Source organism: Protomyctophum bolini (genome assembly GCF_963924005.1).
Source record: "Protomyctophum bolini genome assembly, chromosome: 3".
NCBI classification, from domain to species: domain Eukaryota; kingdom Metazoa; phylum Chordata; class Actinopteri; order Myctophiformes; family Myctophidae; genus Protomyctophum; species Protomyctophum bolini.
The window spans coordinates 39360097-39377102 of NC_137864.1; the positions used below are offsets into that span (position 1 = coordinate 39360097).

Here is a 17006-nt window from a genome sequence, read left to right on the forward strand (position 1 = left end):
ATTGAATTCTCCTTTAATGTAATTAAAGTGTATTAAGATGTAATGGTAATGTAATTAAAGTGTATTAAGATGTAATGGTAATGTAATTAAACTGTATTAAGATGTAATGTTAATGTAATTAAACTGTATTAAGATGTAATGGTAATGTAATTAAACTGTATTAAGATGTAATGGTAACGTAATTAAACTGTATTAAGACGTAATTGTATGTAATTAAACTGTATTAAGATGTAATGTTAATGTAATTAAACTGTACTGTAATGTTTTGGTGGTTCAGATGGAGTCTTCTCGGCCAGGCAGAGGCAACGATCCCAGAGCCAGACCGTTCTACAGCAAGGATACAAAGGACATGATTCAATGTGAGACACACATACACAGCTGTGTGTGTGTGCGTGCGTGTGTGTGTGTGTGTGTGTGTGCGTGCTTTAGACACGCGCGAGAGTGCGTGCGTGCGTGCACACACACGCACACACAAATGTGTATTGTATATATAAAAATGCTTTAAAGGACCACTTCACCACTTTTCAACCTGTCTTCATATAATTGGTCCTAATATGCTCATGATAAAATACCACCATTTTCTCCTCAGTCTGTGGGCAGTTCAGAAACCTGTCCACCAGTGACATCATCGTTAGGCAGATTTATTTTAAAACAACATTTGTTGTTGTTTGTGTGTGTGTGTGTGTGTGTGTGTGTGTGTGTGTAGTCCTTTAATAACTCACTCTCTCTGTGCACAGTGATGATGCAACAGTCCAGACTCACCAACTTCCAGCAACGACAGATCAGCCTCTGTCTGAAGAGTGAGTCTAACTTTAACCCATTCTGGGCGGGAACCCTGCCCTGTTGGTGTTTTAACCATTATTATGAACTTTAGCTATTGAAAAATAGCAGATCTACAAGCTCGTAGCACGGCACTGTAGGTCTGCTATTTTTTTTTTTATCGTGAAAATGCAGCACAAATCTTTGAAAATATATTCTTTCAGAGTGAACGTTTTTAATTAAAATCTTTGCTTCTGGGGGGGGGGGGGGTGTCCCTGGAACTACATATTTTCAGATGGGGGTCGGGGCAGCCAATTACATATATTTTTGGGGGTCCTTGACATGAAAATGTACGAGAAACATGAGGTTTTAAAGAAAAGGATTTAGAAGACATTTAACCTCAGATCAGCCTGAACACTGAGTCTAACTTGAACCTGAAGACTGAGTCTAACTTGAACCTGAAGTGAGTCCAACTTGAACCTGTCCCTTCCTATGGACTAGTGCTGCACAATGAGTCCACAACACTATCTATAGATACAGTAGATCTATAGATTCATCCTATAAACACAAAAGCTATAGCTTATGTTAGAAATCCAGCACATCTGTCCATCTCACTAAGTATGTCTACGTTGTATATGAACAGATAGTAATAAATAACAGCTGTAATGAATGCATTACATCTCTCCATATGAACAGATGTGTTAGAAATGCATTAAATTGGCCTGAAACGTCTGAGGCTGCTGAGCAAAAAAAACATATCCTAAAAAAAGTAAATGCATGCATTACATGCTTTGTTTCCCTGTATTCTAAACAGACGGTAAAGCTCTTCCTCTGACCTCTACCTGTATTGACCTCTGACCTCTACCTGTATTGACCTCTGACCTCTACCTGTATTCTGAACAGACGGTAAAGCTCTACCTCTGACCTCTACCTGTATTGACCTCTGACCTCTACCTGTATTGACCTCTGACCTCTACCTGTATTCTGAACAGACGGTAAAGCTCTACCTCTGACCTGTAACCCCACGTCGTCGTCTGCGGCGGCTCCTCCTCCTCAGCCCAAACCTCAGCCAATCAGACGTCCTGCTCCATCGGCTCCGCCCCAGAGGCGCAGCGCTGAAAGCTGTCGTTCCGGGGACAGCTACACCAGAGAAAGGTTCCGCCCCGGTCCAACACGTAAGTTCCTCCTAAACTTCATAAAAGACCCAAAGGCCTGGTTTAACATGTTACTAAACTTAACATCTAGCATAGGCCCATAGTCTATAGACTATAGTCTATAGTCTATAGTCTATAGACTACAGGGTACTGTATGGAGATAGTCTGGTTCTCTCTCACAGGAGACTTGGAGAAAGAGAAGAGGAGGTTACAGAACATCCTCGCCACGGGACGGGAAGAGGAACCCAGACCCCGTCGAGCTCGTCGAAACGTTCCCGAGTCCTTGGAGAGGGACCGCTTCCAGGAAGGTGAGGCTGGAAGGAATCATTTTACTGCAGTGTAGTTCCACTGAGCTCACGCTGCTTTACTGCAGTGTAGTTCCACTGAGCTCACGCTGCTTTACTGCAGTGTAGTTCCACTGAGCTCACGCTGCTTTACTGCAGTGTAGTTCCACTGAGCTCACGCTGCTTTACTGCAGTGTAGTTCCACTGAGCTCACGCTGCTTTACTGCAGTGTAGTTCCACTGAGCTCACGCTGATTTACTGCAGTGTAGTTCCACTGAGCTCACGCTGCTTTACTGCAGTGTAGTTCCACTGAGCTCACACTGCTTTACTGCAGTGTAGTTCCACTGAGCTCACGCTGCTTTACTGCAGTGTAGTTCCACTGAGCTCGCGCTGCGTGAGCGTCATATTCTCTCGTTTCTCGTCTTTCTCGTGCAGTTCTGGATGAAATAGAGGAGAGGAGAGCATTCCTGGCAGACATGACAGCGCTGGGTCAGGAGAAGAAATGGGTCAGCCTCATCGACACCGAGATATCGCAGGTAATTAACCTCATCCTCAGTCAGATATCACAGGTAATATAAACCTCATCAGTCTGATATCACAGGTAATTAACCTCATCCTCAGTCAGATATCACAGGTAATATAAACCTCATCCTCAGTCAGATATCACAGGTAATTAATATCATCATCAGTCAGATATCACAGGTAATTAATATCATCATCAGTCAGATATCACAGGTAATTAACCTCATCCTCAGTCAGATATCACAGGTAATTAACCTCATCCTCAGTCAGATATCACAGGTAATTAACCTCATCCTCAGTCAGATATCACAGGTAATTAACCACTAGGTCAAGCATCGTGTGACATTCACAAGCCATCCTCCACTCTGTGGCTGATTGATGTGTGAGTACGTTTCTGTTTCTCTCTCTCTCTCTCAAACACACGCACTTCTGTTTTGTCATTCAGAAAGTCAGAGAGCTGGAGTTAATCGACAAGGCTCGCACCGTGAACATGAAGGAGCCTGTGATCACCACGTCTGACGAGAGAACATGATGAGAGATGGAGAGAAGTGAACAGAACACGATGAGAGATGGAGAGAAGTGAACAGAACACGATGAGAGATGGAGAGAAGTGAACAGAACACGATGAGAGATGGAGAGAAGTGAACAGAACACGATGAGAGATGGAGAGAAGTGAACAGAACACGATGAGAGATGGAGAGAAGTGAACCGAACACGATGAGAGATGGAGAGAAGTGAACAGAACACGATGAGAGAAGTGAACAGAACACGATGAGAGATGGAGAGAAGTGAACAGAACATGATGAGAGAAGTGAACAGAACACGATGAGAGATGGAGAGAAGTGAACAGAACACGATGAGAGATGGAGAGAAGTGAACAGAACATGATGAGAGATGGAGAGAAGTGAACAGAACACGATGAGAGATGGAGAGAAGTGAACAGAACACGATGAGAGATGGAGAGAAGTGAACAGAACATGATGAGAGATGGAGAGAAGTGAACAGAACACGATGAGAGATGGAGAAGTGAACAGAACAACAGTCCCCAAATTTTTCATGTCAAGGACCCCCAAATGGACAGTCATTAGCCCACGGACCCCCATTAGAAAATATATGCCAGAGGCCCCCCAGAAAGAGAAGATCTTTGCAGTGATTTTCACCGATTTCAAGGACGCCCCAGTTTGACCTGAATTAGGCTATACGGACCCCCATTTAATGGCATTTCTATCTCTGGGACCCCCAATGTGTATGATAAAATCAAAGTTAATTTAACTCTGAGAGTGTACAAATGGAAACCAAATGGACCCGTTGTGACTGCAGTGATCACTACAGTGGCTGTGATCAGTCACGGAGCTACTGTACAGAACCTCTTAGTTCTGTTGCAATATTGATTATTTTGATGTCAATATTTGTATTGATTGTATGCTTGTGGACCCTCTCGAAAACGAGATATTGTATCTCAAGGGGCATTCCAAATAAAGAATTTCAATAATATTTACATGTATGTCATCCTTAACCCATTAAGACCTGATGGATTTTTTTGAAATTTCGTTTTTTCATATCAAGTGAAAGCAGGGAACCATAGCTTCAAATAGAGATATTGGTTGTCCAGAGATATGGCTTATAGAGTAATGTCTTGCAGAAAACAACAAGTTGAGAAAACAGGCTTGAAAGGTTCACTTCTGTGGACTCTAACATTACACCTAGCTACATGTTTAAGCATTTATTTCATATTTACATGTCTTCTGTGGTCTCTAAAAAAATATAGTTTTTCTCCTCTGGTGAAAAGCTGGAATTTGCGCGATGGCAGCAGGCTCACAAATGTCTTCTAAATCATGACAGTTTCCTGAAAACCCCCATGTTTCTATATCAGTGGTTCTCAAACAATTTCATGTCAAGGACCCCAAAACTTGTATGTAACCGGCCCCCAGATCCCAATCTGAAAATATGTTGTTTCAGGGACCCCCCGGGACCCCCCAAGAAAGCAAAGGTTTAAAATGTCCGCTGCTTGTGAACGATTTTCACACATTTTTCAAAAATGTAGATCTAAGCGCTCTGCTATTTTCCAACAGCTAAAGTTTAAAAAGAATGGTTGAAGTGGTTAAAAGCTAACGTGACACAGCTCTTAACACGCAGCCCGTCAGAACCGTAGAAGACTGGGTTAAATTAACCGTCTATATCCTGCCAGAACCGTAGCTACGTTATCCAGGGGTTTATATTATTTAATCCATGTAGCCATGGATTAAATAATGGCGGCCACTGTCCCACTTGGACTGTTGTCCAATATGGCCGCGGCGGCCATATTGAAGATGCGCGCGCATTCACTTGCATTCAATGGTCTGCGTTAAAATGCCTGTATCTCCGAATCGGCGCAATGAATGTCGTTTTTGGTGAAAACAAGGTTTTTCCAAAGGCCGACAGCAGGAGGCGATGTGATGCTCGCTGTCGGGTTTTCTCAGCACCGAGTGAGAGAATAACAACCGGTCAAGACACCACACACAGCATGGTGTCATTGTAACATCCGGTTATGGATATCTGGCTCTTCAAAATAAGTGTTACGCGCGATAAAACCTTGGCAATGATAAAACCATGGCAATGATAACACCTTGGCAATGCGCGTTTTAATGCTGGCGGAAAGAGGGTTTTAACGGAATCAACTAGAACCATACTTAGTAGGATTCAGATCACCAATCTGCACATTTCACCTTTAAATTAAACACAACTGACACACAGACAGACACTGGCTTCTTGCTATCATTTTATTCTCCTGCCTGTCATAACGGCACGTCTAATACAGTTCTGTGTTGTTGTGGGAGTTTTAGCATAATATACATATTATATACAATACAGTAGCCAACGGTGATGAAATAATGCTGCAGAAAACCTGGTTTTAGTCGACACAGACGTACAGACACAGGAGGAAGAGACGCCGACGCAAAATAACCATTTAAAATGGAGGACAAACTACAGACACATGGCAGCGTTAAGAGTACAGAGCAGATCTAAAACTACAGACACACAGTAGAGTTAAGAGTACATATAGCAGATCTAAAACTACAGACACACAGCAGAGTTAGGAGTGCAGAGCAGATCTAAAACTACAGACACACAGCAGAGTTAAGAGTACATAGAGCAGATCTAAAACTACAGACACACAGCAGAGTTAAGAGTACAGAGCAGATCTAAAACGACAGACACACAGCGGAGTTACGAGTACATGCAGCAGATCTAAAACTACAGACACGGCGGAGTTACGAGTGCATAGCAGATCTAAAACTACAGACACACAGCGGAGTTAGGAGTGCAGAGCAGATCTAAAACTACAGACACACAGCGGAGTGCAGAGCAGATCTAAAACTACAGACACACAGCAGAGTGCAGAGCAGATCTAAAACGCCATAGTGAAACAAAACAGGGCACAGACCAACGGATAAATAAAGTAAATGACACTCTTAGGAACAGACATTAATCACAATGATACCAAACCACAACGAGGTCACTTCTGCTCATTGTAAGGCAACACATAGTTACGTATAAATTAAACCATTGCATATTATTCAGGTCCCCCCCCCCACACACACCCCCCACACAGTTAAACCTGTTTAAAAACAGGTACTTCTCTAATCTTGTTAAAATATATTTGCAATTTTCCAAAACGGTCAATTCTATATAATAATGTAACCTTTAATATTAAATCCTTAATTCTTTGTATGTTACGCCTATAGTTCAGTGTAGTACTTCTGAATGCTCTCTCTCTTTTGTAGTCGTCAAAACACTTCTTTCACTTTGTTTCCAGTCACACTGAAGATAAAAGGTGATTATGCAACTATTACTATAACTATGCTCTATGATGACACATTTAAATCCAACAAAAAAAATATTTTATATTTTTATCCCACAATTTTGTAACCTATTTATCACCAGTGTGTCAATTATCTAATGTGATCCTGGGCTCTACACACCCTCCGCCAACCTGGGGAGAGCAACGGACTTGAACTCATGCTTCCTTCATGCCTGAGTGTCCAAGTCGCTCCTTTTACACCTGCCAAGGGGGGAGTTTCCCCGGCCGGACGTAGCGCGCGGAAGGAACACGTTTTTCCGACCGCCCCGGCTAGCCAGGGGGAGGCAGTTTTTGAAATCCAACTATTAAAATGCTCTCTGACGACACATTTAAATCTATTAAAATGCTCTCTGACGACACATTTAAATCTATTAAAATGCTCTGACTACACGTTTAAATCCATTTAAAATGCTCCGACGACACGTTTAAATCCATTTAAAATGCTCTCTGACGACACGTTTAAATCCATTTAAAATGCTCTCTGATGACACGTTTAAATCCATTTAAAATGCTCTCTGATTACACGTTTAAATCCATTTAAAATGCTCTCTGATGACACATGTAACGAGCGTGACAGACCGTCTCATGATTCCTCGATGGACTGAAGGTCAAACCGAGCTGCAGACGACAAGCTGCGTAACGCTAAGCCCCAACAACACCACAGGGTGGAGACTAGGGATGTATGGAAATGTACGGTACCTTAAAACATTATCTGATATCAATTTATGGAACACTCAATATCTAGTAACAACATGAACATGAACCTCACTAGCCTGTCTCGTATTGATGACTCTGTCATTTAGTTTCTGCCTCTTGGCCGGTTCCCACTTGAAAAAAACAAGACAAATAAAAGTGAAATAAAATAATAAAAATAATAACACTAATGCTGTGAGTGCAGTATACCAGGGAGTGTAAATGAGGAGGAGAAGTTCTTTAAGAAAACTTACTTCCATTTGTAATACTGTAATAAATACAATAACCACTTGTCCAAAACAGTGACTGGATAATATTAATCTGTGGTTTTAGAATATACTTTCTTTTTTTTTAATTGGTAGTTATGACGATAATCCGATTCATGAATTAAAAGTGAATTCAGCCCATCTGTGACGGCCACTGTTATTATTATCATTCCTAGAAGGTAGAAGGTAGATAAAAACAGGACAGAAAAAGAAGACATTTGAATAAATATTCACTCTGTTTCTGTCAGAAACTACATTACAAACATTAATGCTCATTAGAGAGTTAATTAGTCAAAACCAATAGGAAAGCAGAGCTTCTAAACCTTGACCAAAAGGAAACCATCTGAAGCAGTGCTTTATAAACCTTGACCAATAGGAAACCATCTGAAGCAGAGCTTCTAAACCTTGACCAATAGGAAACCATCTGAAGCAGAGCTTTATAAACCGGTGGTTTAGGTGGTGAATGGTTTGACGAGTATGAAAATGACTGTCGTGGATACGTAACGCCAAGTACATTCTGAACGCACTCACCACCTGATGTCAACCCCAATGACATCCCAGAGGGGCTTCTGAAGATCCACGTGTGGATCTCTTGTGTTGTGACGGCGTTCCATGATTCCATCCCCCAGTTAGAGAGACGTGTAGAAGCTCTGAAAGGTGCATTATGTATCATCTATAATATTATTATTATTATAGAAGTTGTTCTGGTGGCTCAACACTGTACGAAGACACGGTGTTTTCCGCTCTGGATTCCACAAACCAACGACACCAACGCTGACATTTCATTTCAGTTCAGACTCCTTAAATGTCCCCCTCGTCTCTTGAAAGCACTCGAGTAGCAGTTCTAAAATACTTTGACACATGAAGGCAACTAAAACGGATCACGTAAACGCAGAGCTGTGTTTGTTTGTTTGTTTTTTTTTTGGGGGGGGGGGAGGGTTTTTTTTTTTTTGCACAGGGTGAGAGTTTGGGTTTGCATGATTTGAGTCCTAGATATTATCCGTTAGGCTCACGTCTTTCTTTTTTGTGTGTGTCTTTGCCTGAACTATTACTTTCCAGGCTGACTTTGTGCCTTCAGTTTGCTGGCCTCTGTGTCCCTGCAGTGTTCAGAACGTGTCCTTACGTGGCCCTTGTGTCCCCTGCGGTGTTCAGAACGTGTCCTTACGTGTCCCTTGCGGTGGTTCAGCTCTTGTCCTTACGCGGGCTCTGATGGTGGCTCTTACCCGGTTCTCCTTTGTGGCTCAGCCGCTTCAGAACTTTCATGGGTTTGAACTTGCCGCTTTTTTTCTTCTGTTCGCCTTCCGGGTCCTTCTGGAAGTCTGACATGAACGAGAACGACAGAGAACAGAACAGGATGAAGAGTCTAGTTGTTAGAGAACAGAACAGGATGAAGAGTCTAGTTGTTAGAGAACAGAACAGGATGAAGAGTCTAGTTGTTAGGCCGCAGTCACACCTATCAGACAAGCGTCTTATGGTTGTCTGATGAAAAGCATCAGACAAGACAGCTCCCAATGCATTTCTAATGGGAGTCACGTGGTTTCATCAGACAAACGTGTTTCATGGGGGGGGGGGGGGGCAAGACACAAGACAAAAAACATTTTGTAGGCGACAAGCTGAAGAACAAGGCGGGACTTCAGACAAGACAAAAAGGGTTGGGTTTACCCGCCAACCAATAGGAGAGAAGGTCCGTTTGTTACGCTACACTGGGCGGTCTTTTCACACTCTGTTGTTGTTTTTATTCTGCAGAGTGCAGACACGGAAGAGGAAAGAGCCTATGCACTTTCGTAACGAAAATGATTTTATTGTTAAGTAAAGTAGTTTGGTCTGTTCCAGTAAGCAATTCAACAGGAAAATATAATCCCTGCCCGTCGTGGCCGAACAGAAAATTAAAACAAACGTTATAATTCAAGGTGCATGCATTTTATCATTCACTCCTAACCTAGCTCTGGTCTATATAGCCTAATGCTTATATGATTCCCCCCCTTTTTTTTCTCTCATTTTTTTAATAACATTAACATCGAGGTGTCCACTGGCAATGCCAAAGCAGTGGCATGCACTCTTCAATCTGTCGTCTCCTCTCCTGAAGTAACGCTGAACGGTCGGACTGCAGATAGGAGAGAGCCGTGCGCCCAGGCGCAACTATAGGCTCCAACTTGGAGACGCATGTCATCTCTTATCCTATATTTCGCCTATAGCCTGCATCGACGTCTGCGTCATGGCTAACAGCCTGAAATGCAGCAAGTCGTGTGTTGTGGTAAAATGGATGCGCTTTATTAAAAAATAATGGAGTCGTTGCTAACAGAAAATATTAATTTTCCACAATGATGCCATGCTTAGTCTGCGTACCTGGAGGCTATATACATACACACGGAATCAGTGCCAGACTTGGCACCTACTGTGGTAGTGGTACTGATAAAGTGGAGACGCAACACGTTGACACAACCAACAAGCTACTAGCTACTGTGTCCCGCAGCTAACAGCTAACAGCGTAAGGACAACAACAGGCAACACGTGGATCTGTTTCCGCATGTCCTCGCACCGCCCACGCACCGCCCAGATTCCGCAAAGCATTGTGGTCAATTGATGCGACAAACGACAAGACAGATGAAACCATAAAACATTGATAAGACGCTTGTCTGATAGGTGTGACTGGCGCCTTAGAGAACAGAACAGGATGAAGAGTCTAGTTGTTAGAGAACAGAACAGGATGAAGAGTCTAGTTGTTAGAGAACAGAACAGGATGAAGAGTCTAGCTGTTAGAGAACAGAGAACAGAACAGGATGAAGAGTCTAGTTGTTAGAGAACAGAGAACAGAACAGGATGAAGAGTCTAGTTGTTGCGAGAGGGGAAAAACGAGTGAGACGCGTCGACAACCACTAAGTCTGTGTGGTTTACAACCAGTGGTCCTTGAGGGGGTTCCAAATAGACCATTATTAGATCTTTAACTTTTGAGTATAAAAAAAACCAAATCATGACAGTTTTCTGAAAACCTCATGTTTCTATATCAGTGGTTCTCAACTTTTTGAAGGACCCCCCCCGGCCTCCCCAGAAGCAAATATTTGAGTTGAAAACGTTCAATCTGAAAGAATACATATTCAAAGATTTTCCTGATGTTTAAAAAAATAGCAGAGTGCCGCGCTATGAGCTTGTAGATCTGCTATTTTTCAATAGCTAAAGTATAACATAATGCTTAACCCATTCTGAACGGGAACCCCTTTTGGTGTTAGCATTATGTTATGCTTTAGCTATTAAAAATAGCAGATCTACAAGCTCGTAGCGCGCCACTTGTAGGTCTGCTATTTTAGAAAAAACGAAGAACGACACGGCTTTTTCAGAAAACTGTCAGGATGAAGAAGACATTTTTAGAATCTGATCTCAGGTCAGAATGGGTTAAAACACCAAAAGGGGTTCCCGCCCAGAATGGGCTATAAAGTGACGGTTTTTTACCTTTCTTCTTCAGCATGGCGGCCATGAGTTTATCCTCCTCTTCTTCCCTGTAACGACACAAGAGTGTCACAACATGGCATCCATTTACTACAGTCCATCTGGTGGTGATGGTCTGGTTGATATGTCCTGGTGTCGATGGTGTTGATGCTTGCTATGGCTACAGTTTGATACCATACCATACCATACCATCTTTATTTATATAGCACATTTTAAAACAACAACGTTGTACCAAAGAGTTTTACAGTAAAACATTAAAAAACACAACTTCATTTAAAAACCACAAAAACAACCACAAACAACATGCACAGTGTCACATTAAACATCGAAACATCTCATACTGTGCTTGGAAAAGCCAAGGAATAAAGGTAAGTCTTGAGGCGTGACTTAAACACCTGGAGGGTGGGGGCTCGTCTTGTGTGCAGAGGCAGCTCATTCCAGAGCTTGGGAGCTGCCACTGCAAAAGCCCGGTAACCTCTGAGCTTCAGCCTGGTTTTAGGCACCACCAGGAGAAGCTGGTCAGAGGACCTGAGCGTCCGTGTCGGAGCATAGGGTTTCAGCAGATAAATAAATGGGTGCCAAACCATTTAGACACTTAAAGACAAAGTCAATCCTGTATAGCACAGGAAGCCAGTGGAGGGAGGCTAGTACAGGGCTGATGTGGTCTCGCTTACTGGTTTGATGGTTGCTATGGTAACGTACCTCTGCCTGTCTTGGTCCATGGTGTTGATGATCTGGTTTCGTTGTTCGATGATGGTCACCAGCTCAGACATCAGCTCCTGGTCTCTGCTCTTATCCTCAGCACTCCACTCTTTCTCTGGGAGGAGAGAGAGAGACAGACAGACAGACAGACAGACAGACAGACAGACAGAGAGAGAGAGAGAGAGAGAGAGAGAGAGAGAGAGAGAGAGAGAGAGAGAGAGAGAGAGAGAGAGGGACAGACAGACAGACAGACAGACAGACAGACAGACAGACACAGACAGACAGACAGACAGACAGACAGACAGACAGACAGACAGACAGACAGACAGACAGACAGACAGACAGACACCTGTTGGTATGTATGGTATGTATAGCATAGTAGTTTATATGTATAGTTTCATTATATAGATATTCCACTGTTACTTTCTTAGCTTACGCATGTTTCATGATAAATGTTTTTATGTGATGTATTCCCATGCTTTTTTCCCCTTTTTTTCCCTTGCTTAACCCATTCTGAACGGGAACCCATTTTGGTGTTAGCATCATGTTATGCTTTAGCTATTGAAAAATAGCAGATCTACAAGCTCATAGCGCGCCACCGAGTGGCGCGCTACGAGCTTGTAGGTCTGCTATTTTTTGAAAAATCGAAGAACGACTGACATTTCTAGAATCTGATCTCAGGTCAGAATGGGTTCATCAGACCAGTGTGTGTCCAGTGGAAACCTCGTATGAATCTGATCTCAGGTCAGAATGGGTTAATGTAGTAAGTCGCTCTGGATTAAGAGCGTCTGCTAAATGCCTAAATTGTAAAATTGATTGTAAATTGTTGGTGGCGCTATAACAGGCCAATGTGAAAAGGGTGGGATATATTCCTCAGCCTAGTAGGAACGTCTGTGAAAGATTTCACGTTCAAAACGCTGCGTTCATGATTTAAGGCTTTTTGTTCAAAAAGGGGCCAATCCTGCACGTTTTTCCAACATGACTATAGAGATACTGTGTAACGATTTGCGGGATTCTTGGACAAAAATATGTAGGAGTAATAGCAAGAAATGTGTTTTACAAAAGTCGGCCTCCTGGTGGCGCTATAACAGGTCGTTCTGGGAATTTGGGGGCAGAGGTTCATCGTTGGCATCCAGGGAGTGTGTATGCAAAATATGGCATCGACCGGGTTAACGGTGCCGGAGATTAGCTGGACACACGTACAAAACATACTCTCTCCCCATGCCTTCGGCCTGGTGGAGACAATAAAACATACTCTCTCCCCATGCCTTCGGCCTGGTGGAGACAATAAAACATACTCTCTCCCCATGCCTTCGGCCTGGTGGAGACAATAAAACATACTCTCTCCCCGTGCCTTCGGCCTGGTGGAGACAATAAAACAAACTCTCTCCCTGTGCCTTCGGCCTGGTGGAGACAATAAAACAAACTCTCTCCCTGTGCCTTCGGCCTGGTAGAGACAATCAATCAATACCTGGTTTATTGAGGAGACATCTCAGCTCGTACTCCACATCAGCCTGCCTCTCTTCTAGGTTCTGCTGCTTAGCTCTGAGACACACACACACACACACCCCTAGTACCTTATACAAATTCCTAGTACATTTCAAACGTAATAAGACTAAACTATTATTAGGGTAGGTTTAGACTAGTTTGGACTAAGCGTCATACATGATCACAAACTGGCTGTTTTTTAGCAACTTTTTCAGTTGTCATTTAAAAGCTGTGAAAGTGTCGGATTCACTAGTGTCAGAGTCCACTAGATCTCCCTCAGAGTGAGAGTAGACCTGGTGTCAGACCCACTGGACCTCACAGTCACCCCTGGGTGTAGATCTGGTGTCAGACCCACTGGACCTCACAGTCACCCCTGGGTGTAGATCTGGTGTCAGACCCACTGGACCTCACAGTCACCCCTGGGTGGAGACCTGGTGTCAGACCCAAGCTTTCTCTCTTTTTTTATGTATAAATTCCTTGAGGAGGAGGAGGAGGAGCTAAATCATTTAGACATTTATAGATAAAACAGTCACTCTTGAAGTGTTTCCAAAATTCAAAAGATTATATTTTTTTCCAAAATGGCACAGTGATGATATGAGTTTTTTATGCATGTTTCATGATAAATGCTTTTATGTGATGTATTCCCATTCACATTCCCATTGCTTAACGTAAGTCGCTCTGGATTAAGAGCGTCTGCTAAATGCCTAAATTGTAAATTGTCAAATACCTTAACTTAATGGCTCTTTTGAAAAGTTGTTCTATAGGTTTGATGACTGTGTTGTCCAGCAAATGACCAGTTTGTGAAACAGTATTCTACGTGCAATGTGAGATTGTAGTATAGTATAGTATATTCTACCACAGGTCGTTTCGAGGAAGCAATTTGATTGGTTGAAACAGCCTTCTAGCCGGTGGTTAAACCAGCACCGTTCACCACCTAATCAAAACAAAGAATTCAGCCGCTCTGTTCTCCCAGAGCGCTAGCAAACTTGGTGGCTAGGCTAGCTAGTTTATTGGGACATTTGTGGTCGTAGTGACTACATCTGTCATTAAAAAAATACAGTATATTCTTTCAGCGATTTTCTGAGTTTTAAGGGTAACTGTGGTAGAATTGCAATATTACACTTGAGGGTGTGGGTTAACGTGATTATTGCCACTTCAGTGATGCTTGCGGAACTCGACTCCGTCTCGTTCCTGACCGCATCCCTGTCGTGGCAATAATCACGTTAACCTACACCCTCTCGTGTAATATTGCTTAAGTATAGTAGTACTACAGTAAAACATAGGTGTAGACAGTAGTACTACAGTAATACATACGTGTACACCAGCTCAGCCTCTCGTCGGACCAGGAGGTGTTTCTCATGGATGAGAGTGAACCAGTCAACTAGCAGGTGTTCCTCTTCCTCGTCTAGAAGGAATCAGTCGTATTAAAACATCTACAAAACAATCCTCTCCCTCGTCTAGAAGGAATCAGTCGTATTAAAACATCTAGAAAACAATCCTCTCCCTCGTCTAGAAGGAATCAGTCATATTAAAACATCTAGAAAACAAACCTCTCTCCTCGTCTAGAAGGAATCAGTCATATTAAAACATCTAGAAAACAATCCTCTCCCTCGTCTAGAAGGAATCAGTCGTATTAAAACATCTACAAAACAATCCTCTCCCTCGTCTAGAAGGAATCAGTCATATTAAAACATCTAGAAAACAATCCTCTCCCTCGTCTAGAAGGAATCAGTCGTATTAAAACATCTACAAAACAATCCTCTCCCTCGTCTAGAAGGAATCAGTCATATTAAAACATCTAGAAAACAATCCTCTCCCTCGTCTAGAAGGAATCAGTCATATTAAAACATCTAGAAAACAATCCTCTCCCTCGTCTAGAAGGAATCAGTCATATTAAAACATCTAGAAAACAATCCTCTCCCTCGTCTAGAAGGAATCAGTCGTATTAAAACGACTAGAAAACAATCCTCTTCCTCGTCTAGAAGGAATCAGTCGTATTAAAACATCTAGAAAACAATCCTCTCTCCTCGTCTAGAAGGAATCAGTCATATTAAAACATCTAGAAAACAATCCTCTCTCCTCGTCTAGAAGGAATCAGTCATATTAAAACATCTAGAAAACAATCCTCTTCCTCGTCTAGAAGGAATCAGTCGTATTAAAACATCTAGAAAACAATCCTCTCTCCTCGTCTAGAAGGAATCAGTCGTATTAAAACATCTAGAAAACAATCCTCTCCCTCGTCTAGAAGGAATCAGTCGTATTAAAACATCTAGAAAACAATCCTCTTCCTCGTCTAGAAGGAATCAGTCGTATTAAAACATCTAGAAAACAATCCTCTTCCTCGTCTAGAAGGAATCAGTCGTATTATATGTCTCTGCATAGATAGATATGGTGTATATTATATTATAGTATAGTATAGTATAGTATAGTATAGTAGGTATGTTTACATACCGTTGGGGTCTCTATAGAGTATAGACGATATGTCTACATACCGTTGGGGTTGTCTCTCAGTTTCCTTTCCAGATCAACTCCTCTCTGCTCCAACTCATCCAGCTGTTTCTCCAGCTGACTCATCTCTCCGTGGATGTCTTCTACTGGGATGTACTGGTCTGACTGGACCTGGACACATGTACAGTACACAACATTACCACTTCTACTGGTCTGACTGGACCTGGACGGACAGACAGACACAACATTACCACTTCTACTGGTCTGACTGGACCTGGACGGACAGACAGACACAACATTACCACTTCTACTGGTCTGACTGGACCTGGACGGACAGACGGACACAACATTACCACTTCTACTGGTCTGACTGGACCTGGACGGACGGACAGACACAACATTACCACTTCTACTGGTCTGACTGGACCTGGACGGACGGACAGACACAACATTACCACTTCTACTGGTCTGACTGGACGGACACATGCACGTTTGATGAGAGGGAACCCGTGTCCCGGGGGTTATAATGACCTTGTGTCCCGGGGCTGGGGGGGTTATAATGACCTTGTGTCCCGGGGCTGGGGGGGTTATAATGACCTTTCGTCCCGGGGGGGTTATAATGACCGTGTGTCCCGGGGCTGGGGGGGGGTTATAATGACCTTGCGTTTGATGAGAGGGAAGCCGTGACCCGGGGCGGGGGGTCGGGCCGGACGCGGGCCTTTGGGAGGTCTGGATCTGGAGTCTGCGGGCGACGGAGAGGCTTTCCTGTTGAATGGGTTCTCCTTACAGGTCCGCTAGGGAAGAGGAAAGAACCACAGCTTAGGTACAGAATGATCAGCACGAAACGTTCAGAAACAGTAACTTTGGTCCATTTGTTACTCCACTTTAAATCTTTGATCAGTCACCTTTACAGCGAGTTCCCTAGCACTGAGTGGCGTGTCAAAGTGGCCAATATGTGTTTTTTTTTTCCCATATTACTGTAAGAGAAGTGAAGAAGTGAAGGAAATGCCAGCACTCTCATTGTATGTCCTTTTTTTGTACCTCTGACGAGAGTGAACAACGATACGTTGTCCACTCCTAAATTATTTACCTTGTTGTGTGAAGGTGGGGGTCCTCCAGAGGTTAGGGGGTCCCCGGGGGTCTATTTGCGAACGCAGTGAGCACTTACTATGAGACCTAGCAGATCATGTCTGTCCGTGTGTCCCCCCTTTGTGCCCATATATGGAGCTGAGTGATTTGTTTGTGATTTATGCAACACACTCCATATTTGGACGTATAGCTGCTTTGGGGACTCCTTATATGGTTATGGCTAAGTTAAAAACTTAACTTAAAAATAACTTAACTTAAAAAAAGAATAACTTAAAAATAAATCTTAAAAAAACCCAAATATGTACAAGCTGCGTTC

At 42.9% G+C, this 17006-nt stretch overlaps 2 protein-coding genes across 4 annotated transcripts in view; one reads left to right on the forward strand and one right to left on the reverse strand.

Moving 5' to 3' along the window:
- Window positions 1-3405, forward strand: part of cUnh22orf23 (chromosome Un C22orf23 homolog) — an 8483-nt gene extending 5078 nt beyond the window's left edge. The window contains exons 2-7 of the mRNA XM_080760657.1: window positions 278-359; window positions 738-800; window positions 1752-1934; window positions 2096-2221; window positions 2633-2733; window positions 3165-3405. Coding sequence (XP_080616783.1) covers window positions 278-359; window positions 738-800; window positions 1752-1934; window positions 2096-2221; window positions 2633-2733; window positions 3165-3251 — 642 coding nt within the window. The 3' untranslated portion in view covers window positions 3252-3405. The remainder of the gene's footprint in view (window positions 1-277; window positions 360-737; window positions 801-1751; window positions 1935-2095; window positions 2222-2632; window positions 2734-3164) is intronic.
- Window positions 3406-5459: 2054 nt separating this feature from the next.
- Window positions 5460-17006, reverse strand: part of micall1a (MICAL-like 1a) — a 30974-nt gene continuing 19427 nt past the window's right edge. For all 3 annotated transcript variants that reach the window (XM_080760337.1, XM_080760338.1, XM_080760336.1), the window contains 7 exons: window positions 16261-16395; window positions 15646-15772; window positions 14468-14558; window positions 13137-13210; window positions 11666-11780; window positions 10967-11013; window positions 5460-8838 (listed from right to left, as the gene is read on the reverse strand). In XM_080760337.1, the coding sequence (XP_080616463.1) occupies window positions 8702-8838; window positions 10967-11013; window positions 11666-11780; window positions 13137-13210; window positions 14468-14558; window positions 15646-15772; window positions 16261-16395 (726 nt within the window). In that variant the 3' untranslated portion in view covers window positions 5460-8701. The remainder of the gene's footprint in view (window positions 8839-10966; window positions 11014-11665; window positions 11781-13136; window positions 13211-14467; window positions 14559-15645; window positions 15773-16260; window positions 16396-17006) is intronic.